Raw genomic sequence first — 27227 nt, 5'->3', positions numbered from 1 at the left:
CCACTTCTCATCTCCACTGTGGCAACCGTCTTAGCCTAAGCTACCTCTGTGCATAGCCTGGTTATTGTGTTTCCTCACCTGCGTCCTGCTTCTAGATTATTCTCCACATGGCAGCCCACCTCAGCCAGCTCAAACTTCTACACTCCCAGCTCTCCAGTGGCTTACTTCATCCAAACTCAAAGCCAAGGTCCTTTCAGTGACCTCCATGAGCTTTGGGTGGTCTGCTCTGTGTTACTCCTCTGACTTTCCCTCCCGTTCTCTCCTCCTTCCTCACCCTGCCCCAGCCACACTGGCTTCCTTCTCTTCCTCAAACATGTCAGGTCTTTTTACTTGCTCGTCCCTCTGCCTGGAACATCCTTTGTTCTAGATAGTTCTTTCCTTTTCAACACTTTGGGCTCCACTCAAATGTCACCTGACAGGGAGGTCCTCTCTGACCTCTGTGTTAAAAAGACATCTCTCCACAGTTACTTTCAATCCCCTTACCCTTCTTTATTCTCCTTTATATGCTGTAGATTTTATAGGCGGCATCTTTCTGCTTATTTATTTATTTATGGCATGCCGCTTGCATCTCCTGACTGTCATCTTCCCCAGGATGGTGTCCTTCAGGCACCATTCCTGTCCCTTCCCCTCGTGCCTGGTGGACGCTTGGTTCCCGGCACTCACCAGGCGGGAGTTGTAGATGGGTGATTTGATGGGTGTGGTCACAGGGCAGTTGATCCTCTTCTCCTTCTGACGTCGGTTGCAGAACCAGACTCTGACCACCTCCTTCTCCATGGACAGCTGCTCTGCAATCATGGAGATCTCCTCTGAGCTGGGTTTGGGGTTCTACAGACACCAAAGGGATAGAATGTGGTCAGGAGGAAAAGGGAAGAGGGTCAAGAATCGGGGATGGGGGCTGGATGTTCCAAGGAAACAAGATAGAATAAGAGATGGACCGAATAACATCAGACCTAGGATGGAATACTGGCTTTATCAGTTACTGTGTATCCTTAGAAAACTGCCTTAACCTCTCTGAGCCTCAGTCTTACACCTATGAAGTGAGAATAATATCTACTGGAGAGGATCACTGTGAGGATAAAATGAGAAAGGGTGTGTCAACTGTCCAGCGTGGGGCCTGCCACAGAACAGAGGAGCCATCAATGTTCTCCCCTTCTGTCATTTCTCCCTTCAGAAGTTTTGAAAAGAGGAGTCTGCTGCTGAGTTGTGCAGGGCAGGCAGAATCCCGAAACCCATGTTCCCCTCATGCCCTGATATCCCTTTCTTGTGTTACAACTTCCTGTCCTACCTCAAGATAGGAAAAAATAAAGACAAAGCATGTGGATCCATCGAGACTGTGGGGATAATATATATATAAAATATCTATTATATTATACATTAAATATCATCTATTAATATAATAATGTGTATATCATATATCATAAATCAATATAATAATGTTTATATTATATATATTAAACACTCTCTTATTCCAACCTCTCCTTCCACCCAATCTTTGATCTCAGCCCCTTTCTCTCCTTCCTCTAGCCCCCTCCCTTGCTCAAGAAACCTAATCAGCAGGAAAAGCCTGCTCTTGTCATCCTGCCAGCAGGAAGCGGCCATCGAATCCTTGAGCCAGATGTCCTGGCGGATCTGCTGGAGTGGGCAGCAGTCTTGGAGGCCCTGGGCACACGACGTTAAATGAGGCCAATGGCACATCCACTAGGGCCCTGTGTGGTGTGAACCGAGGCTCTGGAAGCTGGTACCTGAGGGATCTCAACTAGAAGCTGTTTCGACGCACCTGTTTCCTCCTCTTCCCTTCCCCAGCTCCCACGGGGCACACAGCTGGTGTTATCAGCTGCCACATACTGGCTCAGGAATATGCTTCTGCTACACGTTCAATCAAACGTACGTATAACATGATCACAAGCATTTACACACACGTGGAGGAGACAAAGAGAAGGAAAGACATGTAGATGCCATTTAATGGCAGGTTTTTTTCTTTCGACTTCCCTGGGTTTTCCTAATTGTTCACAATGAGCATTTACTACATATATAATTTTAAAAATATATAAATCAATGCATAGAAAGTAAAGAATTCCAGATGGTAACTATACTTATCACGATGAGCACTTTGTAAGGTATAAAACTGTGGAATCCCTGTCGCACACCTGAAACATAATATAGTACATCAACTATACGTCAACTATACTTAAAGGAAAAAGAAAAAATTTATATACAGTGGTCTGGCTTTGCCACAGCTGGATCCAGAGATCCACCCTCTTCTGGGACCCCAGATGTCATCCCTTAAGGCTCACAGTGAGAGGGACATTAGGTCCCCAAAAAATGTCAGGGCAAGAGGGGTCTGTGGGGAAAGAAGTTGCTGGCAGTCCCCTTCATGGGCATACATAGGGGGCAGCAGAGGGTGTGTGTGCTTGCTTTCCGACACTTTCCCAGGGCAGGTGTGTGCCCAGGGGCCTGAGTGTGTCCCCTCATCCAACCGTGTACATCAGCCCACCCGCTCCCGCCCGGAGGAGCCGCTCACATCTTGAAATCTCTTCTCCAGCGTCAGGCGGATGTTGGTCTCGATGCTGGTTCGTTTCTTCCTCTTCCTACCAAACACCTCACTGAGGCTGGGGAAAGAGCTGGGGGTGTTCATCGAGGGCTCTGATGGAGAGGTTTCTGTCGGGAGGCGGAAAGGCAAAGGAAGCTCAGAGAAGGGAACACATTGGCCAGGCCAGGCTCTGTGTTCACGGCCTTGAGGTCCCACCTGGCTTCCCGGTGAGCTGCGCGCAGCGGCGCAGTGGCTCTTTCAGGACCAGCCCCTCCCCCAGCAGGGGAACCGGGACAGGCCAAGCGTCCTGCTTCTGCTCATAGCTCTGAGCGAAGGTCCTCCGCGACTCCCACGCCAGCGCCTCCCGTGTTTGCGGTCATGGTTCAGGGACACTTGGCCATCAGTGGCATGGGTGGGTGTGAGTGAGTGCGTGCAGGCAGAGATCCTACAAGGAACACTCATGAGTCTGTCTTTTTCCCAGGGATGCCTGGATGTGAATACTGAGTAAAATGGGAAATGGTGTTTGCAGCTAAAAGCAGTGGCACTTGGTGGCAGAATGTGGCGTGGAAGTCACTTTCTTTTCAGTGTTTAAGTGTTGGAGCCGAGGGAGGACCAATGGGCCGGGATACCCCTCACGAAGGACTCAGGCATCAGGGAGGGGGTCACACTAGAAATGAACGATAAGGTCCCTTCCCAGTGATCCTCAGCACGTCTGGTCATCTCTCTCACTTTGGTGCCCCGAGGAGAGCTGCCTAAGGGACAACCTGTCTGGGGCAGCTTCCTTGCTCCTCCCCCATTCCACATGGAGGGACTTCTGAGGGGGTAACCCCTTTGGCTGCTTATTCCCCCCGCCTTTCCTCTCCACAGTATCCACTCATCCACGCGTATCTACTGACCAGAGCCCGGCCTGGCACAGGCTCTCTCTACCTTCTCTCTCGACCTACACCACTGGTTCTCAACTGGGGCGATTTTGTACCCCCCAAACCCCCAGCAGATATTTGGCAGTATTGGGAGACATTTGTGCACGTCTTAGTGGGAGGCAGGTGCTGCTGGCATCTGGGGATAAAGACCAAAGATAACTGCTAAATACCATGGAGTCCAGAGGACAGCTTCCTACAACAAAGAATGCCCTGGCCCATGAAATCCATAGTGCCATGCGGAAGCCCTGTTCCACACTGCCCCACCACACCAAACTCATCTGTCCAGTGTTCCACGTACTTTGCCCTTGACCCCAGGAATGCCTCCCAGGCCACCCTATGGACTGAATCCAGCCAACCTCACTCCTGCTGGAAGCTTTCCCTACTTGTCTAGCTCACCGTAACTCCCTGCTTTCTGAAGTCCTACTCAAGACGACCCAAAGGGCTTATGTTGTGTTTATGGCCTCCCCTTCTCCCCCACGAGAGCCTGGAGGACCCACGCTTCTATATTCCTAACCAAGACATGGTCCAGAGAGCAAGGTGGGTAACTGTTCACTCTGGAGAGCTGCCCTAAAGTCTAGACTGGGTGGGTCTCTCATGGAGAAAGGAATGGGGCCAAGTTTTCATGACCTAACGCCATGTCCTCCAAAGGAGATGTCAGCTGACATTTCCATCTCTACTTGCCTGTCTCCCATGTCTTATTTCTCAAATGGTTCCAGACTCAGGAGGAGAAGGAGTCTTACACAGTGACTGCCTCAAGCCCCGACACAGACAGGTCCCTGGCCCCCTCCCAGCAGAACCATCTAGGGTACCAGCTGCCCTTGTGTCCCTGCCACCTACCTGCGTCATGCAACCACTTCTCCAGCAGCGGCTTGAGCTTGCACATGTTCTTAAAACTCAGATTGAGGGCTTCAAATCGCGAGATGGTGGTCTGACTGAAGTCATTGCCGTACAGCTTTCCCATCGCCAACCCCACATCTCCCTGCACGCGGGGATCGAGAGGGAGGAGCTGGAGACACAGGCTTCTTCTCTTCTTTGTCCCACCATCCTAGCACCAACCACGCACGCAGAGAACCTTCAAGCACCCGCCCATCACCTCCTGGCTCCTTTCCAGGTGTTTTCCCTCTCAGAGGGAGAATTTGGTTCATTTCCTGCCCCAGACTCCGAGTGGGTCATGGCCATGTGCCTAACACCTTGCCTGGCTCTCATTCCTCCCCTGTCCCCCAGCAGTGTCCTCAGTTTCCTTACCCTTGACAACTGTGCCCTATTCCCTGGAACTCAGGGACACGATGGGCTTGCCCCAAATACACCAAACCTCAGGTTGTTCCTGAAACGTACACCCAGGAAGCCCCGTCTCCACTCACTCAACCCAGTTCCTTCTGGCTCCCTGCAAACCAGACCTGAGTGAAGCCCAGCTTAATACGCCTCTGCTTGAAGGTCTTGGCAAACTTCTCCAGCTCTTCCAGATCACTGGGCTCATCAGCCCCTCCAGAGCTGGGTAGATGCTTGGGCACTGGGAGATGTGGGGACGCTTCCAGATGAGGTTCTAAAGAAGATCCTGGCAACCCTGGGCGCCCAATTGCCTAAGAGGGAACACATATGGAACAGATCCACAAATAGTCAACTGATCAAATGGCGTTTTCTGGTATACTAACTGGGTCTGTACTAACAGACCCACTTAGAGGATAACAGACCCCTGGGTACACTTGGTACCTATTTTGTCAGTGGTGTGGAAGGGGAACTGAGGATTTCTATGAAGGGACAGCAAATAGCTAGAATAGCTGGGTAGAAACAGTAGGAGTGCAAGACAGGGAGGTGGCCTTTCTGGGTTTTAGGCTATGACTCATTGTTTGACTCTGAGCAGGTACTTCCTTCTTTCAGTTTTCCACCATAAAAGGAGCTAGCAGGTTTGTTTACAAAGATTCAAAAAACAAATCTCAGAATGGGACAGGGGGAGAACGGTTGTTTGCCTTGCCTGTTCTTTTCCAAAAAGGGAAGTAACAGGCATTCAATAGGTATTGACTGAAGATAACAGAGGACATCTGAGACTTGTTATATTAATAGAATTTCCATAGAATTTTTAAACTCCTATGACTGCCATTATACTTTCTAACCCATCCTTTTCCTTCATGAGAGTGTTTTGTTGTAGTTGTTTGTTTTTAAATCAGAGGTATTCCAGTGGCATCTTAATATACCTGGATCTCATTTATGGTTGTCAGGAGACAGTCTTCCTTCTGTTTATTTTCATAGAGAAATGGACCCTAAAACCTAGAGTCCATGTTTTGCCCTTTTGGGACCATGAGTGACATCCACCACTTCACAAGGAGCAGAACACACACCAAGAGGGCCAGGCATCCTGTCCAGTCCCCGGGCCACTGACCACATGGACAACTTGGTCCATGTCAGCCCTCTTCTCTCCCCTTCCCAGCTGACTCTTTTCCTAGATTGGGGTTAACTTTCCCCCTTCTCTCCTCCAGGACATGCAGATTTACCACTCAGATGGGCATCCTTAAAAGGAGACAGGGAAAAGGACCGGAGAGAAGTGAAGGACTCCTTTCCCTGGTGAAGGATCTTTTAGAAGAGGATGATTCCGAAGCCTCATGGATTTGATCCTGTTTTGCAGGGAAAAGCGTCAGCCCTCCTGAGACTTCCTTTTCCTTGATTCATTTGTTCTTTAATCTGACAAGTACTGAGTTCTTTGCTAGAGCTTCTTCTCCCTCCCTTTCACATCCAATCAGATGCCATGTTGCATTCCTTCAGCTGCCCCAAACATCTCCCCATTCGCCCCCTCCTCTCTACTATCACTGCCTCGACCCTAAACAAGTCCCTTGTTACTGCTGCCTGGGACGATCTTAATAACCTTCTGAACAGTTTCTTTGCTTCCTAATATTTTAAGATGTGAGAGTGAATCTTAGGCCCACGTACGATGTCGTCTAGACCTAAGTCTATGATGAGATTCTGAGTCCTCGGGGAGTGGAAGAGTTCAGGACTCCGGCATCCCCATTCCTACCGGCCACTAGATGGCACCCTCTCCCCTTCCTGACACCTTCCCTGGCCTCTCTAGCCCTCTAGAGCCAGGGCCCTGAGCGATCCATGGGGGATCTTTGCATGGAGAAGGGACCCTGGGGCTCTGCAGTTTGTTCCCCACAAATCTGCACTTCTGTCCCTCGAGCTGTGCCGGTTATTAACTGCCCGGGGACACCCAGATGAGGGGAGGAGATGTAGGTCCCGTCCGGCTCCCGCTGCTCTTAGCAAGTCACACACCTGGCACGAGGCTTCCTCGGCCAGAGGAACCAGCTGGCAACCAGGCGCTAGGTGGAAACAGGGCAGCCCAGCAAGCTGCCCCTCTCGCAGATGGCAGACCTCCCGACCCGCACACATGCACACTGCAGGAGGTAGTCTAGAGCAGTGGGTCTCGAGAGGGACCCAGAGATGAGAGACTGTGTCCTTGTGGTCTTGGGACATCAGGCCTGTGGGACTCCAGTCTTCTACCTGGGGCTTGAGAGCACCCGTGGCAGGGCTGGCGGTCCCTGTGGCCGCCCTGGAAAGTAGGCGGACCCCTGGTCCTAATGGAGTGAGTGAAGCCAGGGCCGGATCGGGGCCGGAGTGGAGGGCCTGCACTGTGGAGGAGGAGAGCCCAGGAGCGGACATCTCTGGGCTTTAATTCTGGCTTCCCAGGTGGTAGACGGTCAGTCACTTCTCATGGCCGTGGCTTGCATTCCCCGCGTGTGAACAGGGATAATCCCTTGCTAGTCCCTGTTCCCAGAGGGGTAAGTGCCCCCCATCCAGGGGGTGGAGGAAAACCACTGAGCTGCTCTGTCAAGAACCGAGGCATCCCTGGAGGAAACAGGAAGAATGTGGTTGTTTACCTGGGACGCCAGGCCAGGCCCAGTCTGCGGGAGGAGGAGAGAGCTTTGTTGCTGTGGAAAGGGGAGAAGATTTGGCTGCAGACCTGGGTGAAAGGGGAGGGACAAAGGAACAAACAAATAAAATCCAGGCCATCTGAAAGACGAGCTTCACAGCTCTGGAACCAAGATAACTGTCCCCACCCCCTGTGACCTCATCAGGTCCCTCAACCCACCCCAAGCCCCGTGAACAGGGCCCCCACAGCCACGGTCCTGGCATTGCCACACAGGTGGAGGTGAATGAGACACGGGGTAAATATGTAAACAGGATCCCCAAACCAGTCCTTCTGCCTGCCCGCGAGCCTGGATTGGTGCATGGGTTGAGGAGGCTCAGGGCAACCTACTCTGGGATCTGATAACCAGGGCTGAAGAAATCCGACAGGGAAGGAAAGGCAGCTGGAGTGGAGGAGCTGGCGAGTTCCATTGTGCCTGCAGAAGGAGGCTGTGAAGGCCCGAGCAAGTCTGCAAGGATGCCAGACCAAGTGGATGTGGCCAGAAGGCTGCACTGGCCAGGGGCTCTTGGCAGAATGAGGACATTTTATACTCGGGAGGAAAGGCAGAGAGAGAAGGGAAGACCAGGGGCCAAGCCTCTGGAAGCTCTGTCTGGTGGTATGGCCTCTCCCTGTTCCTTGTGCTGCCTGAGGACTGCTCTCTCCTTCCCTCTCCGAGAAAATGGTCCATGAAGGGCTCTGCTTGGTTGCTGGTCATGACAGTGGCCTCCCTCTAGGAAGGACCACAGCTGGGAGCTCTTGCTCTCATGGCGGAAATGGAGCCATCAAGTGACCAAAGCAGACAATGGGGCAGGTCATCCCAATCACTGAGCACAAACCCGAACCTTAGGTCTCTGTCGTCGCTAAGCTGCTCTGGGCCACTGATGTACAGAGCTGCTGATGCTGACCTTTATGCTCCCCAGTCTGTAAAAGTCAGGGCTTAATATTTCCTTATTAAAATAAACAAAAAGCTCTTATAAGGAGCTCTGAACTGGGAGTAAAATGCTTGAATACTAATAGTAACCTAACATGTATATTGCATTTTGAAATGCATAAAGCCTTTTCATATGCATTATTTCAAATAACCCCCAATAACCTTGTGAGGTAGAATTTCACTCTTATTCTATTTTTTACTATTATTCCATTTTGTTTCATTTTACTCTGTTTTTATTCAGAGAGGTTAGGTTAACTTTCCCAAGGACACACAGCTAGTAAGTGATTTTTAAAATTAAGAAAAAAACATTTAACCAACGAGTTTTCTGACTCCAAATTTTGGGGGGTTTTGTTTGTTTATTTGTTCTTCCCCTTGTATCATACACTGCCCTCATTGGTTATATGTCTACGTCTGGGCCATTTCGATATCACTGTCTTTTAAAGACAAATGGAATTAACTGTTACCTTCTCTTTCCTATTCTAGGAGCATGATAGACATTGCTTGGCTAAAATAGATATGTAAAGGTTCAAGTACGTTCTTATTCGTCATTATAAAAATGTTCTGAGATGCCGTGGAGCCTAGGGAAAGGGACTGTAATTTGGGCAAGTGCTAGGGACGGAAGACAGAGTTGGATTCTGGATTTCCAAAACCTCTACCTGGGATCCGTACACTGGTGGAAAACTCCTACTTCCTCCATCTCTCGGGCTTTGGTTGGTAGAGATGAGAGAGGGAGAGGCAGCAAGGCAATGGCCAAGAACACAGGTTTCAGACAAATTATTATGGAACTTTATTATGTCACCGGAGACATAGTATGGCTATCTACTGCACGAGGTGATTTTGAAAAATTTCAGGAAAATCACTCATCAGAGCTCCTGGCATATGATGCTCAAGAAATACTAGCTGTTATTATGAATATTCTAATCTGTTTGCTCTTGGTCAAGGAGACCTTCTCTGGTAGTAATTTCCCTCCCAAAGAACACCTGAAAATCCCCTCTATAACCTCTGGGTGGCGCTGCAGCTCTATCCAGACAGTCAAAGCCAGGTTTTCAGAGATGAAGGATTTCCAAGGAACGGGGACAGGTGGGCTCCGCAGATCCCCAGGAACTCCTCCTTCCCGTACCGCCTCCCCTGCCCGTGCCCCCAGCTCCTGGCTACCTTGTACCCCAGTCCGTACTGACCAGGAAATAGAGGGAGATGAGAGGGAGAAGCAGAGAAGGTTCCTCTGCCTGGAGGGGCAATGGTGGGATCCCTTCCCTTCCCCGGGCGCTGAAGTAGACGAGCTGATCTTAAAGTCAGAGGGATAAGCCACTCACCCCATGCCCCACACTTGGGCTCCCTCATCCAGCAAGCAGGGACGGCATGTTGCTGGACTTGGCCGGTGTGGGAGGCTCCAGCCAGAGTTCTTACCTTGCTGCCCAGATTGAGTCTGAGATAGCAGGAACTGGGATACAGACTGTAGGTGGCCAGGAACGAGCACGAGCTGCTGGAGCGGATGGAGGGAGGTCATGTCCTGCATGCGGGGGGGCGGGGGGGGCAACACACAAATATCACGGAATTTACATGCCAGGGATGCTGGCTCCCTCTACCTGTTGCCCATCTGTCCCATGGGGTCTCCAGACTCAGAGACTTTGTTGGCAGTGACCTTGCCTTATGCCTCTGCGTAGCTCAAGTGCCTGGCACGTAGTAGCTATTCCATTAATGCTGGCATTGTTACAACTCCTGTGCCCGGCCAAGCAATGCCTTGCAGCCCATCATAGTTAAACTTTGCTTTGTTATTTAATTTCTGTGTCTGTCAGTCTCCCCTCCCCACTAGACTGTAAATGTCAGAGACACAGGCTGAGGATTACCCATCTCTCGGAGCTTCGCCCTAGAAATGACAGGTAATCCCAATCGTCCAATTTTGTATGTTTTAATCTCATGTCACTTGACCATGCTGAAAGTCCTATCTTGGCCATTTCCTGGGCCTGAACCTCTCCTGGAGGAAGGAACAAGTTATCAGGCTCTTAGTACAACCAATTTGACTAGACAGAAAGTCCATGATCCCCGAGTTTCTCCCACCAGCTCCCACAGTGGAGATACCAATCCCAATGCCTGGGGCATCCAGACCCCCAGGGCTCAGTGCACAAAGATGAAGAGAGGAACGGATGCTCATTTTAATCTTAAATCTTTCTAGAAAAGGGGTGGTATTTCTTCCCCAGATAATCCAGAGCAAGAGGGGGGCTGGCCACGGGGACATCCGCCCTCTCAGACATTTGTCGTTACTGTTTTAGGGTGCCTCCTTCTTCCCCCAACAGCACTCTGTTCTGGTTTGGCTTTGTTGCAAAAGCTTGAGGGAGGCGAGTGGGCTCACTGGAGACAGAACCACTCTATGTCTGTAGCAGTGGCTGTCATCACAGGGCTCCCCCGAAGTGGCCAGCAGACACCAGCCCCATCGCTGCTAGGTCCATTGTTTTGGCAGGATCAGCTCTCTTTTGTCCCAGGGAGGTAGAGGTAGCCAGGCTTCCCCTTTAAGAGCGCTATCCTGTCTTCTCATCCCCACCCCAGGCCTTCATCCCTTCTTCATATTTCCTGTAGGGCGGTTTTGCAGACCAATCTAGATTCACTGAGAGCCAGGTCTAGAGGTGAGACATGTTGCAAAAGGCTTCAGTTAAACTCACTGGCCCGCTGAGACTATCTGGGCTCCCTGACATGGGCTGGCATTTACCCCGGACATTTGGTTTCCAGGCATCATCGTGGCTCCTTGACTGAGGTGGCATGGCCGATGCGAGAGGGTCTGCTGCAGGGAGTCGCCGAGGTCCTCAGTTTTAATCTGTAAGTGGAGGCAGGAGGAGAGCATCAGTTCTGGGCCTCTGCCCCCCGACCCCCGGCAGGTAGAAAGGGAGGCTTGGAGAAGGTCAAGGTGATGAGTGATGAGCCCAGAGAGTGCAAAGCTAGCTGGGTGCCTACGGGGTTGCAGCTTGATAGTCCTGCCTGCCTGTGCCCTTCAACGGCTAAGAGAGAGGCGAGTGGCACTCTGGAGGAGCAGAGCAGTCTGTAAGCAGGTGGGGAGGGGTTCACAGATCGATCCGCCCCCAGTACCGTTCGGCGGGCTGTGCCGGTGCAGAGGGCAGCTTACCCTCTCCCTCCATGAGATGAGAAAAAAAATAAGTATATTGCAATGACTATAAACATTTCTATTGAGTTCTGAGTTGTTCTTTTTTTCCCCCCTTGGCGGAGATGTTAGAATTTCCTTTGTGAAATGACGCTGATCCTAAATGGGATTTGATTTGATTTTTGTTTATTTTTTATTATTTTTCTTTCGTCATCTCTAGACTAGACCCAATGTGGGGCTCAAACTCACAACCCTGAGATCAGGAGTCATATGTGCCTCTGACTGAGCCAGCCGGGCACCCCCTAAACAGTATTTTAAAAATTCCCCACCTCATGGAGTGCGCAGGGGCTCAGTCAGTTGAGCGTCTGACACTTGGTTTCCCTTCACGTCATGGTCTCATGTGTGGTGGGATCAAGTGTCCGTGTCAGGCTCCACACTCAGTGTGGAAACTGCTTGAGATTGTCTCTCTCCCTCTCCTCTGCTCCTCCCCCTGCTTGCACTCTCTCTCTCTCTTTCAAATAAATAAATCTTTAAAAACAAGAATAAAAATAAATAAAAATGTCCCACTTTATTAAAAAAATTGGCGACCCTTTATCAATCTTCCCCATACTGTGTTTTGTTTTTCTGGTCCACAAAATCCCAAAGTCTGGGAGCCAGTTTCCCCTCTATCCCCTTTCCCTTGTTTTCCACAGTTACCCATCTTCTGTGTGCTCAGCTGCTTCTGCCGCCCGCCCTCCTCACCCATGTGGCTTTGGTGACAGTCTTTGCCTGTCTCCCTACAGGTGGGGACATGTCTCCCTCACAGTCATTCACTACTGCAGTTGCAACCTGAAGGGCCTGCAATGGCTTCTAAACCCTCTCTAGCCTCCCTCCACCACCAAGCACCCACCTGTGGGTTTCCCAGGTGTCCAAGGGCAGGGCAGGACACACCATTTGTGCCCACCCCTCCTCCCACCCAGAAAACAACTACCCTCTGGCAGCTTTTCGGGAAGTCCACTGGGGATGGGGGGAGCCAAGTGACTGAATTCATATCATATGACAAAGACCATAGGATCTAGACCATATCTTTTAAAATACACTGGGGAGACCCTCTAATGGAAATTCTTGGCCACAGATGTCCTGCTTAAACTACTTTCTTGGTCTACACTGGGAATGTCACTGACATCCTAGAATCTCTCCCGTCTTAGTTTAACCCAAGTTAAAGGTTCAGGTGAAGCTACATTTGCTTCATCACTGCAGAGAAATGGTCTTTGGATCACAAAAGGAAGATTTCCCTTTGGCTGGAGAGCTAGGAAGATCCTACTGAGTGACGTCAGAGACCAAGAAAAGAGCTAGTGTCCTAAACGCGGTGCGTTGCACACAGTGGGAACTTATGCGAGTTAATCGAATAAAAGACACAAAGAGAACCCATCTCTCTATAGTATCCAGCAGGATACAGTCAGGAGAATATGGAGCAGGGAGCTAGACCCTGCTTCCAAGTCCTAACCTGGAGTTTAGCTCACTAGGTAACCTCCAACCATCTTTTAGCCTGTAGGAGACTCACTTTCTCCCATCTGTTATGACTCTAGATGATCTTTCTCTCTTCCAGTCCTAAAACGGAATTACAAGTTCTAGTTCCCCGGGGCATTGGTGCAGACTTGTCTGGCCCAGGTTGCTGTGACGTTCTTAGGTAAAGTGCACCTACACAGCACCAACAAGCCAGGGTCACACCAAATTTGGTAAGAGGGGGCTTCTTTCAGGGACCATCTGTCCAAATCCCTCCTCTCTTCTCTCACCTAAAGAGACCTGTTCTGGAGCCTTGGAAGCAGAGAGGAGGAAGGGAAAGCAACCGGAAGTAGCACAGTGAGGGGCAGAGAGTTGAGACTTTCTGAAAAACTCTGAAGGCATGGCTATGCAGGAGGGATTTCCAAGACAGCTCCCATCCCTACCCCCAGTGCCCCTCAGCAATTCCCACCCACGCTTGGCATCTCCATCTAAGAAGCTCTGGTGTCCTAGTTCTTCCCCTAGAAATTAGAGTTTTCACATCCTAGATTCCAGGGAAACATTTGTTAGCAGGTTTAAAAAAGCTAGGAATAGATGATAAGACCACTTATTTAAAACCACCACCAACCACCACCGCCACCCTTAAGATTGGCTCGAAGAGATTTTACTGAAGCAAAGCCTTTGGGGGCCGGCCTCCCCTCCCTGCATCTCCCTTCTAGAGCCCTCTCCCACCCCCCCAGCACATCCCTCATCTCAGCGGGGGGTGGGGGGGTGGAGGAGGGGTGAGGATAGGTGAGGCGGGATGGAGGAAGGGGGACCGAGGGAGAACACTGAACATTAGAGCCAAAGCCACACCCGTGGAACCACCTGGGGCAGCTTGGCATGGTGCCAGCTCCGAGGCAAGTGGCAGGGTTCCTTTATAGACTCGTTATGTGCAACGGAGATAAGAAGGTGCAGCTATGACAGAGCTCGAAAACATGTGCTTTGCCTCCAACCTGTGTGCTATCTGTTAGAATCAGTGCCAGGTCTTCCTGCAACACTTAATTTCAGAAACCAGCGCCATCATAAAAGAAAACACACCCTTTCATCTGCTTCCTGGATCACTTGCCCTCCAAACTCTTTTAGGGGCACGGCCGACCTCCCAGTTCTGAAAATGAAGCTGCTGATAGCAGAAATTCCCTTTGGGTGTTCATCTGGGGCGTTCTGACAATCCCCCCCCCACCCCAACGCCCCAACTCGTATGTCATTCTCCTGACTTTCTGTTTCACCAACATTTTTCTTCTTTCATTTTTCATACTTCATTAGCCTTTGGGTGTGAGCTGCTGACAGTAACCCCCAAAGAGAAGAGTCCTACGCAAACCAAATCCAGAGACACTAAAGGAGATTTCCTTTTTCGAGGGCAAGTTCTAAAACCTCTGTTCTGGTAGGTGGCTGTCGGAAGGGGAGGAAGGGAGGAAAGGCGCATTCAGGGCTCTTCTAGCCTTCAGCACACTCTGACAATTCTCTAAGAGTCCACAGGCTGAGAAACTCCGAAATTAAGGAACAAAAGCCCTTCCCAAATCAAAAAATCCCTTTCACTGCTGTTGAATGGAAAAGATTGGAGCCTTTCCAGGCAACTGGGTGTTGGCTGTGGATCTGGATGGTAAGATAGAGAGGCTTCTGTTGGTATCCCATTGACTTCTAATGTGAGAACCTGAGGCAAATTGGGTGAAAATCCAATTTCCCCCTTACTTGTGAAAACCCAACCAAACCCACAGCCTGCCTGGAATCGGGAAGACTGTCTCCAGGGTCCCTTTGGTGGTTCTTCTCACGTCAATGAAATCTCTCTCCAGGCCCTGCTCAGAACGGGCTAATCCCATGGTGGGACATGGGCCGCCACAGAGGACCTCATCCTGTCCTGGCCACTGACCATCCTGTCCACGTATTAGATGAGGTTTGTTAGCTCAGGATTTTCTCCGCCCACTGCGCGGTGCACAAGTATTACCCTGAGTCTTGGGCCGTTGACCAGGGAGGTAAAAAGTCGTCACGTGTGATTAGCTTTGAATTCCCTGACATCACCTGCTTGAGAAAGCAGTAGCCTCCTTCTGGGAGGAGAGAGCACCTCTAAGGAGCTGGAAGCCTTCAGACATTCCTACTTGGTTTCTCCTCCCAGCTGGGCAGGGGTGTAGGGACGAGTATTTACCTTCCCATCTCATGGAGGCCCAGAGAGCTTCAGAGATGGGTATAAAGTTACATAACAAGACACTGGCAAAAGGCCCTTAAGGGAATGATCCTCTGACTCTCTCCTGGTGCTCTTTCTACAAAACAGTGCGGCAGACATCCCAGGGAGAGGAGACAGCACAGACTGTGGGTGATGGCAAGGGTAGTGTTCTGGCCCAGACAACCCCGCGCCTCCTTATGAACCATCTGTTTTGGGGTCATGTGATGGGGCAAGGGGGTGCTGGGGTACCCCTCCCTAGCCCCTCCCATGACAGTTTCACATGGTTCTCTTTGGGGGAAACAGCCCAACGCTAATGAACAGATCACTGGCGATGCAGACGATCAAAGCTGTTGTCTTGGTTGCATAACTCGTTTGTGGAAAGTGTTTCATAAACATTTCACAAGAAGGAGAATTTCAAAGCGTGAACATCTCCCAACCTGCCTTCAATTACAGGCAAGACTTTTTTTTTTTTCTTTCTCCCCCCACTTCTACACTTCTCCCGAGCAGTAAGGAAGAGTTTCTGTTTTGTAACTGATGTATAAAGGGTTGGCAGCGCACACGTTGCTCATGAAAATATCCTAAGAATATATTTCAAGTGGTGGAAGGGGGCAGGCAGGTAACTCATCTCTGTGAACAAGGCTTAGATTCCCCCAGGAGATGTTGGCTGTATCTTGGCTTGGGAGACTCTCCTCTTTCCAAGACTCCTGCGTCTTCAGAGGCCTCTGGGAAGTGCCTAGGGAGATGGCCTCGCCCATTCCCTGGTCTCTAGTCAGACCTACAACAGACCGGCCTAGATGCACCTTTGCCCATGGACACTGGGATCTCCTTCCTGACCGCATCAAACTTCTAGACAAAGGCGGAGAAGAGACGGGGACCCTTGAATAAACTAATAGCTTCTTAGGAAGCCCGGGCCACTTGGAGTTGCCACCTCCTGGAAAGAAACTTTTCAAAGACACATCCTTGTTTTCCTGGCTTGCGCCTACTCTAGAAATGCAACCAGCTTATCAGTCATGTTAGTTAATGTTTTGGCTTCAGTTCTTAAGACCTAGCATGGCTAGTGCTGACACATGTGTGAAAAACCCCATCATTTTAAACCCATAAAAGTTTTCTTCTCCCTCTGGCACATAAGTCCATGCATTCAAGTTTAATAACTCTGGGAAGGGGCTGTGCCCTCGCAGAGGACGCATCCTCACTAATGCTCCTTGGTGCCTGGGACTTGAGCAACTTTGTACTGCATTCCTTCGGTGCCCTCCTGAGATGCCTGTGGCCTTCCCTTCTCGTGGGTTGACAGGAACTCTCTTTTTTGACCCTGATCCCCTTTAAATCAGACTGTTCTTGTTCTCCCAGGACACCTGGTGGAGAAGAGCCCAGAGCTACTACGGTCTAGGGAGGAGTTCCACAGAACGGTTGACTTGCCCACACAGAGAGCAGCGCTGCCCTCAAATAAATGGAAGTGCGGGAGGCAGGAGGTACAGTGGGGGGAGAAATGTTGGGCATGGTTTCTGAATCAAACCCTGAAAATGGTTCCTGTGCCCAGTGGCCATTCTTGGGAGGCGTCTGGTGAGTGAATGTAATTTGCCATGACACTCAGATCTTTGGTCTATACCTGGGCTGCCCATCATGGACAGATTTTGCTGTCCTTCCCAGGACAGGGGATGATTTAAAAAAAAAAAAAAAGACATCCAGAGAGCAAGCACCAGGCCCAGGGTCAACCACGCGTCCTGCCTTGGGGTTCCATCCCTGATTCTAACTGATTGCATGATCTAATATTCAGTGATTTTGTTCCATTCTCTAGGCCTAGACTGTTTCTCCACAAAAGGAGGGAAAAAGGCTAGATGGAATCTACTTAAGAAATTCACAATATATAATAGAGAGTGGGAGCACACTTGGGAGCAGAAAGTATGCTTGTCACCATACCCATTATACAGGTGGAAAGATTGAGGCTTGGAGCCATTAAGAAATTTGCTTAAAGTCACACTAGGATACCATAGTGTGGATAATAAAGCTGAGATTTCAACCCAAGTTGACTCCACGGTTCTCCATAAACCTGACACTCAACTGTGTGTGATGGGTTCCTAGAATCATGGACCCTCCAAGGCAGCGTCATGCAGACCATGCCAGGGGTGAGGCAGACACTCAGCAAGTGTTGTTGATTCCCTTCCCCATTAGAACTGGAGGGAGGGGTGCCTCTGTGGCTCAGTTCAGTTAAACATCTGCTTCTGGCTCAGGTCATGATCCTGGAGTCCTGGAATCGAGTCCCACATCAGGCTCCCTGCTCAGTAGGGGTCTGCTTCTCCCTCTGTCCCCCACCCTGCGCCTCCCCCACCCCTTCCCCCTGCTTGTGCGCTCGCGCTCTCTTTCTCACTCTCTCTAATAAATAAAATCTTAAAGAAAAAAAAAAAAGAACTGGAAGGAAATATACCTATCACCAGACAGTTCGTTTTACAGCTATGATTCTTGAAGCCCAGAGGGGGGAAATATAAGGTGCTCGGGGCAACACAGCTAGAGTTGTGGGCAAGCCAGTTCCCATCAGGACAGGTCTCCTAACTTCCCACTCAGTAATCAGTCCATTCCATGGCACGGTGGCGCGGTCCTCGCCTGCCCCGGCTCCTGTCATGTTAGTCAGCAGTAACCTTAATCCCACTATTCTAATGACATTTCATCAAAAGAAAACGTGCCCCCACCCCCAGGTTCTCAGGGTGAGGTTTACGTCCAGATAAAGCACACGTCTAATAAATACGAACATACTTGGCTTGGGAACCGGCATTCTGTATTTCCTTAACATGTAGGAATTCACTCCAGGGGCTAGATATTTGCTCTTTTCCTCCCCGCTCCCTCATGATGAGGAAGATAAGTGGGGATGGGAAAGAGAAGGTCCAGGCGGGCCATGAAATCCCTATCCCAGTGAATATTTTACTCTGAGTTCCAAAGGAAAGTAACGTAAGGAAGGGCAGATGTCCTGCTTGTCCTGGCCACACACGCGCATGCGTGCACACGCACACACAAGCACACACACACATAGCACCAGCTTGTGGTTGCAAAGCACTCTACAGATTAGCTCCAAGAACTTCAGCTCCAGAAAGAGAGAACATAATATTTTTTTTAGCACTTTAGAGATTAAAAAGCACTTTTAAATATATCGCTTATTCTTCATGATATTTCAATGACGGAAAATAACCTTAGCAAACGTTTTTCGAGATGCAGACACAGTTAGGAGAACACACATAATGTACCCACTGTCAGACTGGCAGGAAGAGCAGAGCCGGACTCTCTACTTGGGTTGTTCACTTCCAGAACCTCCCCCTCATCTGTCTGTACTGTTCGGTGAGGCAACCCTTTTGGGTTTCCCCCAACGCCAGACTTACCTACCCAGAATGTGCCTATGGATCCCTGCCTCCTCTGTGTGTCACGTTGTTTTCACACGTGAGCAGGGAGCATGGTTGGTGTAAACATTTCCATGAGGGTAGCCTGGGACTTCTCCATGTATGTGGGGTCTCCACAGTTATTGAAAGTAACACTTACCACAAGTCTGAATGGGATTCTCTTTGGCATTTCCTGAGAATGCCTGGCACAGGGAAGCCTGCCTCTGAGAGTCAGAGCCTTGGTTATCTATGAAAGTAAGTGCTTTTCCCTGATAATTTTCATCTTTGAGAACTGTCTTCTAGCAAGGCTGAGATCCTTGTCTTTTATACTCCTGTGGCACCCCCAAATAAAGTGAGGTACCCCCTGTGGCCCTCCAACACTAGGTCTGCTCCAATAGCAGTGGAGTAAGCTGGTCTCCTATGTGGCATGCTTGAAACATAGGTTTCCTCTCCCATAAAGGTCCTCTTCCCAGTTCAGGGGACAAGCATTTAGTATGCGCCTACTGTATACTCCAGGGAACTAGCAGCACAAAGATGAACAGGGGCCTCCCAGGTGAATTAGGAGACAGCTCGCAGGAAGGAAGCAGCTATTATGCAATGCTCGTGCAATCAGAAGCGTGCACAGTGGTTGTGTGGAGAGGCTGTCACTCACCGTGGCAGGGCAGAGCATGGCTAGAGAGAAAGGCCAATGAGGTAAGGAAGGCCCCACAGAAGGAAAGTTCTTCTGGGCAGCTCTGAATGGTGAAGGGGGCTCACCAGGAGAAGGCAAAGAAGGGCAGGCCAGTGGGAAAAGCTTGCCCAAAGTTGCAAAGGGCGAGAGTGACAGGCAGTTCAGCAGTTGCTGCGTGGGATTAAGGGAGTGGGAGGCGGGGGCAGGCAGCCAGGGCTCCTGGAAGGCCTTGTGCCCTGCAGAGGAATTCAGACTGGACTCTGGGGCAAAGTGTAACTGAAATTGAGGGGAATAGCACAGAGAAACTGTCTTTGGCTCCGTCATGCCAGCAGTGGTATGGAATGTGGGTTGGAAGAGGTTACAACGCAAGCAGGGCAACTGGTAAAAAGGTGTAGAGTGCAACCATCCCAGTGAGAACCAGTGAGGAGAAGCCCAAGGCCACGACAGCAGGACCACAGCAGAGGAGAGATCTGCCAACAGAAAATTGACTTCTACCCCTGAAGCTTTATCCTTCATAACATAGGATGGTCTATTTCGGGAATTTCTTGGTGGCTGCCTGTAGGACCGAAAGAGCCAACCCAGAGACCAGTCTGAAAGGCCACGGTCCACCCCACTGCTGGATGATGGGCTGGAGGGCCCCTGGAGTTCCAGAAAGCGTGTGCTTGTGAGGTCACACAGTTCTACAATGTTTAATTTTCAAAAGCTAATTACTGATTTCAAATGAGAAGAAAAAGAAGATTAGAAAATAGGAAGTATTCCAAATGTCATGTAACCGTGTTGAACTTTTTAGTTTACAAGGTGTTAAAGTTTGTTGTAGAGTTTCTTCTTTTGCCTGGGGAAAGGGAACACTTGAGAGGTTTCAGGGCATGTGATGACAATGCACACGCACACACACACACACACACACACGGATATTCCCGTGTGTGCGTGTGTGTTTAGCAATAAGTAATAACCCAGATCCTTCCCTTCTTGCATCTTGAGTCATGTCTACCAGCAGGCACCGCCTGGGATGTGGCCTCCTGACCTCCCTTAGAGCTTTCCACGATGTTCTTTGTTTTACAAAGCACTTTCAAATGCACAATTTGGGTTGATTTTCAGCATATTCTCACGAGATTGAAAAGGCGGGTGCTGTTATTCCCATTCTACAGCTGAGGAAAACAAAGTTGAAGAAAGGTCAAAGATTTATCCCAAGTGCATGGCTGGCTAGCAGGAGAACTAGGATCTGAACCCAAGTCTTCCGACCTAAAATCCAGCACCCGTTCCGAATCCTGAACATCCCTCACCCGCCTCCAACATACGCAGATTTTCAGTCCCAAAATCTATCCCCTTGCAGCTCCAAAGACTTATATTTCAGTTTGGGATAGATATTGATTGATTTCATTATGAATAGAGATCTTGCTAAAGGTGATATAAACATCTCTACTTTCCCTTGAAGAGTACCTAAAAGATAATTTAATGAATGACTCAAGTCATAATTGTGAACTCCTTTTAAAAGCGATCATGCCCTCAGGGGGACAAAGTGTTTGGCTTCTGCTGGCTGAGGCACTAAACAGCCCCTAGTAGCCCCCAGTAGTTTTTTGGGGGTTTTTTGGTGGTTGTTGTTTTTTGTTTTTGTTTTTGTTTTTTGTGGGTGGGTTTTTTCGTTTTTGGTTTTTGGCTTTTTTTGCAACTCTCCTTTTTAAACTCCTTTCCCGAACCAGGTTTTTATCTGCTACTGTTGGTATGTTTGGTTCTAGCAGCCTGTATTCCAGCTCAAATTTGCAGCTTTTATTTGCTGAGGGCTGGAAAAACCAGATCATTAAGCTCATTACAACTGTTGCAAAAATAAAAATTTCAGGCTCCGAGAAAGGGCTTGGTTTGCTCCCTTCTTATCCTTAGTGGGGTCCTAAATAGGTAAGGCTTCTGGCTCTCTGGATAAAAAAGCCACATGGTAGCTCTATGGAGCTCCCCTTAATATCGGGCTCACCCTTTGGTTCAAATTTTATTGAGTACATATCTATCTTGTTACCCTTATTAGCCTGGAATAGGGCCCCAGGGACAATGGTTGGCTGAACCCCACAATAAGTAGTATAAGCTACATTCTCTAAGGTTGGAGAGCAGTTACGAAATTTGTTATAAAAAGTTTGAGGGATGGGGCACCTGGGTGGTTCAGTGGGTTAAGCCTCTGCCTTCAACTCAGGTCATGATCCCAGAGTCCTGGGATTGAGCCCTGCATTTGGCTCTCTGCTCAGCAGGGAGACTGCTTCCCCCTCTCTCCCTGCCTGCCTCTCTGCCTGCTTGTGATCTCTGTCTGCCAAATAAATAAATAAAATCTCTAAAAAAAAAAAAAAGTTTGGGGGAACTTGAGTCAAAGGATTCCCTAATCATCTATCTGTTTCCCTGCCTAGGAAAGAGAAATTATTTCGGATTCTTACCCAGGTCTCAAGAACTTGGGCTAAATGTCTATGCAATATATTCCAAGGTAGGTGTTCCTTGCTTTTGCACCCCCAAACAACACGAAGATAATGATGGGGCACATTCATTACCGGGAGACCGGTCCTGCTTGTTCTGGCCTGCCCAGCAGTGCATGATACCTGTTACTCAGTAGGTGCGTATTAGATCCGTGGGGGCATTAATTCAGAAATGCTTCCGACAATCCTAGAATACAGGACACTGGGTCTCAGAGAAGTCAGATGCCTTCCCAAAGGCCCTACAACCAGAAGTGGCAGAGGCGGAATAATGAACCCAGGCCTGACTGGATCCAGAATCTACCTTCTTTCCACCATATCACGCAGCCTTAAAAAGCCACGCCAAAGTAGGCTGATTTCCTTTCCCATAGGGTTCCTTGAAATGAGGGTCAGGCAAATGCCGTAGTTACTTTTTGTAAGCGTGTGTACAGGGATACATGTATACAGGCATGCCTGTATTACCCCTGGAGGTCAAGATCGGGTCATATGATGGAGACAGGACTAATTAACAAATCACTGTCATCCGGGAGGGACGTCTCCCACGGCATGCCATAGGACTCTGTGCGTGGTCCTGTCTTGCTAAGAATGTGATCCGTAAATTGGATGAAGCTGAAGCTTACAGCCTTCATAAATGTCCATATGAGGGGCAGACAGTAGCACTACCTGGTCCTTGGCCCCAAGAGATCAAGATTAAAAAAAAAGAAGAAGAAGAAGAAAAAAGCATGAAGCTACGGAAGGATGGGAAGAAAGTAATCAGATAAAAACGTAGGAGCAAATAGAAGAAGTCTTTACTTAGAATATGAAAATTAGCTGTACAAGTTGAGACAACAGTTAATATTAAAAATACTGGAGAGACATTAATGAATTTTAAGAGCATGTAAGTTGACAGTGTGATACTATTATCTTTTAAAACAATCTGTAGGCTAGGCGCTCCTAACGGAAACAGAGGATCGAGGGTGGTTCCCCTGTTTGACCGTGTAAGTTCCATGAAGACGGGCCAGCTACAGGCTTGTCTGTGCTTAACACAGGGCATAACACAGAGTACCTGCTCAAAGTTTGTTGAATGAGGAAATGGATGAGCGAATGAATAAGGGACCCCACTGTGTTCTGGCCTATAACCAGATGTCATCTGACAATTGAATGTTGCACACCTGCGGATATTATACTTTAATAGGGTGATCAGTACAGCAAAATATATGCATATGCAAAGGCATCAAGGCACATAAGAGTTCAAAGAGGTCATGAGAGCTCTGTTAAAAAAAATCCTTAAAACGGCCTACTGTCCATTGATAGGGTAATAAAAATGAAAATTACACTGGAACCATAGATTGTTACGTGGTCATTAACAAAAATCAGATAACGATACGTATTGCCATGAAACAATCTATAAATCCCATCTTTAAGTTGAAGAAGAAAGTTTCAGAAGAATATACACAGTATAATTTATACTTGTATATGGACATGTATTTGCATTTTTTAAAAACCCACAAGCATTTCTACATTCCCATCTGCACCCATGTCCCTGCAAGCACAGAAAGAGAAGTCTTCTAGACGTATCCGCACCACACCAGGAGCAGGAGTTACTTCTGGGAAGAGGGCTGAGATGGGACAGCGATCAAAAGTCTTCCTTTTTATCTCTATTATTAATTTTTTTTTTTTTTTTTGCAACCAGAAGGTATTCCTGTATTATGTGTGTCATTGCTTTCAGAAAGAAACCTGATGTGTGGAATCATTTGGGTACTTCAGGATATCTGCCTGTTAAAGGCAAGATTTTGGGGTGACAGCTCTTCTCAAATATTAAACTGTTGTCAGGTAAAGTGGAAGGACTAGAGGCCTGGAGCTAAGACAAGCAGAGTGACAACTCCAGAGCTGGTGACCATGGGGGAAGTTGACTGGGGTCTAACAGGAGAAAAAAATGGCCTAACAATGCCATCCTCTCAACTCTGGAGTGGGCTGCACTTTGGGTAGTGGGGCCGAAATCCCTGGGTGAGCTTTGGCAGACATGGGGTGAAGGGCCATCTAACAGGGGTGTGAAAGCATTTCATTACATACAATTAATACTTTAACACCAAAAAAAAAAAAAAAAAAGAAAAAGAAAAGAGCAAAATCTCAGATGGTAAAAACAGAATATATTGAGCTTTATAAAAATTTGCTCCATTTTCTCCTTTTAACATGTCACTAAAACAAAGCTTAGCCGTAAGATGTTATATCATGGATAAGTAAGTGTCTTGACATACAAGGTAGAGGGAGGAGGAAGAAAAAGCCTTTGGGGCAGGGGGGATGGTTAGCCATCTGGGGAGCCGTTCCGGGAACAGGGCACTTCTGACCTATGGGACCTTCGGCTCTCAGACTCCGTGTATCTTTGACTCACTCTGGGGTTAGAGGATCGCCCCAAATTTGCTGATGAAAAATAGTCACAGTGCTCTCAGGTGTCACTGGATAACCCAGCCCCCACATTTCCAAGAACCGGCCAGGAGAGGGCAGTCCCAGGAGAGCCTCATTATCCCCAAGGAGCATTTGTTAAGGGGTCCCGCTCTGGTTTGGGCTCAGTGGCTTGGTGCTGAAGCCCAACCTCAAAGAGTTGAAAACACTGGGCCTCAGCCAAGGGCTCCGGGGGCCCAGCCAGCAAGCAGCGTTAGGAAATATTCATCCGGGACTGGATGGAGCCCATGACATGACTCTATTCGCATAATCCCAACAAGCTCCCCTTCCTGGGGAAAGGGGTGAGTTTGGGGGGCTCACTTGCTGAGGAAAAGATGACAGGGAGCAGGGCAGCAGGAAGAAGAGAAGGCCCTGAAAAAAGCAGAGAGATGAGGGTTCATGGCACCCAGGACGGAGGGATGGGTGGCGAGGCAGACATGTTCACACCGGCTATCCCTCAATCTGTTTATTTAGGAAACACTTGCTGAATGTCCACTCTGCCAGGCACTGCTCTACTGTAATAAATAAAATGCAGAGCCTTTCCTCAAGTAGTTCACGGTCTAGTCCGGGAGGCAGACCCACTCACAGTAGGAGCCTGTTGAGATACAGAAGTTTGGGGGGGTGTCCCCGGGGGGGTTGCCTGGAGAAGGAGACATTTGAGCTGGGTGTGGAAAGGTGAATGAAAGCCTAATGGTGGGGGGAGAGGCAGGGGGAGAGGGTGTGTATGTGAGAGAGAGTGATGGTAAACGGTGCCAGAGCTAGCTCCAAACAGAGTCAGAATGTCTGTAATTCTCGTCCCTCTCTACCTTCAGTACACCTCCATCCCCTCGAAAAGGATTCTCCGAAGCACCCAGTACTTAGATGTCTTTGGGATCGGGGAGAGAGGGGACCTGACAACCTCTTGGGAAGCTGGACTCTCGGATCCTCTTCCCTCCGAGGCCTGCCTGAGTGTTCCCAGACAATGCTAGACCCTTGCTGGGTTGCCCAATCCTGGGCAAAGGCCGACCCCTGGGTCCTCCTGCTGTTCCCACTTTGCTTTATACCAAAAAAGTGTCCGTCCCTCCTGGGCCCCTGGGCAAGGCCACACTCTGGGAAGTGCCCTGCTAGCCAGGAATCTGCCCTCGGTGCTGCCAGGCTGAGTGCAAAGGGGAAGCACCAAGCCCTCAGAAAGGAAGTTTGCTCTGGTTCATGTCAGAGAGGAAGAGACCTTGCCTTTGGGCAGCTGCATTGTCTCTGCATGCAGGCAGAGTGCTATTAACGTGTTCTGGCCTGCTGGCTCTCGTGCTAGCAACTCCTCTCTTTGAGGGTCCCAACCCAAAGCTAGGGGGCACAGAAGCACCCCACCGCTGCCCGCTGTGCAAATCCATGTTTACCCCCAGTGACCAGGTGTCCAAATCTTTCCAGGCTTCATTTACGGGCTACCCAAGTGGTCTATGAAATCTACTTCCCAGTCCTCAGAGGAGCCCACCCAGAGAGACGGGGTCAAGTTGAAACATTGTTTCTGTTAGGATCACATACCTTCTCTGAGAGATGTCACCAGGGTGGGGGTGGGGGCGCAAATTAATATATAACTCACTTTAAGCAAATAAATTCTACAGATGACCTTTGGTTCTAACGGACTGTAAAAAGGCATTTTTCATTATTTGAAAAGATTCAGTCTAGGATCCGTCTGTTAAGTGTCTGACTTTGGCTCAGGTTGTGATCTTAGGGTCCTGGGAAAGAGTCCCATGTAGGGCTCTGCGCTCAGTGGGGAGTCTGCTTCTCCCTCTCCCTCTGTCTTTCACCCTGCTCATGCTCTCTCTCTCTCTCAAATAAATAAATACAGTCTTTAAGTTAAAAAAAGAAAAAAAAATTCAGTCTAGTATTCCTTTAAATAGCAGGCTCTCTTGGTGAAGAAAAGTAAGATTTAGTTTACAAAACTTGGACTTAGTGCATATCAGGAACCTCCCTCTTAGGTTTAGTGAGATAATGAGACAGGCCTGTGTTTACCTGGCAGAGACAAAGTCTGGCATATTTTTCTTTTTTCTTTTAAGATTTTATTTATTTATTTGACAGACCGAGATCACAAGTAGGCAGAGAGGCAGGCAGAGGTGGGGGGGGGCGGGAAGCAGGCTCCCTGCTGAGCAGAGAGGCCCATGCAGGGCTCGATCCCAGGACTCTGGGATCATGACCTGAGCCGAAGGCAGAGGCTTAACCCACTGAACCACCCAGGCGCCCCTCTGGCATATTTTTCTTATATTGCTCTAGTAACAGGCTGAGTCAGATCCCAGGGCACAGAGAAGAACCTCAGAGGGAGGCCAGTGGTTGGGGGAAATGGAACAGAACTGCCATCTGGAAAAAGGTGAAACCCAGGCCTCCAGGCCAGTGTTACGGCGACAACACCAATTTACTCATTTACTGTGTCCCAGATACTTTCCATTCAAAAATCTCATTGAAACCTCCTCCTAACAATGCTCTAAGATTCCTGCTATCATTTCCTCCCATTTTACAGAGGCGAAACTGAGGCAGAGAGCGAAGTGACCAGATGACACAGGGCCAGTTGGTAGAGCCAAGATTCGAATCCAGGTCTGTGGGAAGCTGGAGCTGGACCTCTGACCAGCACACGGTCATCTGTGAGCCTCAAACCAGGGACAACTGTGCATCAGTCCATACCAGCAAAATCTGGGTGCCAGCTCTGGGGAGGAGCGGCCAAGAAACAAAAGCAAAACAGGATGTAAACCAAAGATCCTTGGGGGTTGCGAGCTAAGGGGATTTTAGTAGCCACACAGGGCAGAGGGAGGGGAGTCCTGACACTTGCTGTGATCCCAAGCAGTGGAGGTCCGGGGGGCTACGGGAGCGGTGGGGGCAGCTGCGATGAGCAGAACGAGCTGGGTTTGGAGACAGCAGAGCACTGAGCACAGTGCCGGTTCGCAAGGAGATGCTGAATCAAGGTAAGCTTCAGGAAGACGCCCCGGCTTGACCACCTACCTGCAAGTCCCTTGACCATTTTAGGGAACTGAACAGCTACATAGATAGGAGCAGCTCCTGAGCCCCGGGAGCAGCCTCCAAAGCCGTTCTCGGGGCTGGAACCAGGAGAAGGAAGTTGGAGATGGAGAAAGTGTATTTTCTGCTGCAGCTGGGAGTCTGGGAGAAGTAATTTCTTGGTTACTAGAGCTGCCTTGACAGCCCTGTGACTCGGGGGCAGAGAGAAAGCCAGGTCCCACCCCTACCCTGCAGGCACATACCCAGGCAAACACTCCTCTCCCTGTACCCTTCTCACGCACAGGCCTAAGGGAGGG

The 27227-nt window shown here is 49.3% G+C and overlaps 1 protein-coding gene across 2 annotated transcripts in view; it reads right to left on the bottom strand.

The window, feature by feature from the left end:
• POU2F3 (POU class 2 homeobox 3) overlaps window positions 1-27227 on the bottom strand; it is a 103251-nt gene that overhangs the window by 8064 nt on the left and 67960 nt on the right. For both annotated transcript variants that reach the window (XM_032868742.1, XM_032868740.1), the window contains 7 exons: window positions 10981-11085; window positions 9684-9786; window positions 7317-7399; window positions 4848-5030; window positions 4288-4429; window positions 2522-2658; window positions 664-825 (listed from right to left, as the gene is read on the bottom strand). In XM_032868742.1, coding sequence (XP_032724633.1) covers window positions 664-825; window positions 2522-2658; window positions 4288-4429; window positions 4848-5030; window positions 7317-7399; window positions 9684-9786; window positions 10981-11085 — 915 coding nt within the window. The remainder of the gene's footprint in view (window positions 1-663; window positions 826-2521; window positions 2659-4287; window positions 4430-4847; window positions 5031-7316; window positions 7400-9683; window positions 9787-10980; window positions 11086-27227) is intronic.

This window comes from Lontra canadensis, unplaced genomic scaffold, assembly GCF_010015895.1.
Source record: "Lontra canadensis isolate GAN:19392208 unplaced genomic scaffold, GSC_riverotter_1.0 scaffold36, whole genome shotgun sequence".
NCBI classification, from domain to species: domain Eukaryota; kingdom Metazoa; phylum Chordata; class Mammalia; order Carnivora; family Mustelidae; genus Lontra; species Lontra canadensis.
This window is presented reverse-complemented; position numbering and strand designations above follow the sequence as displayed.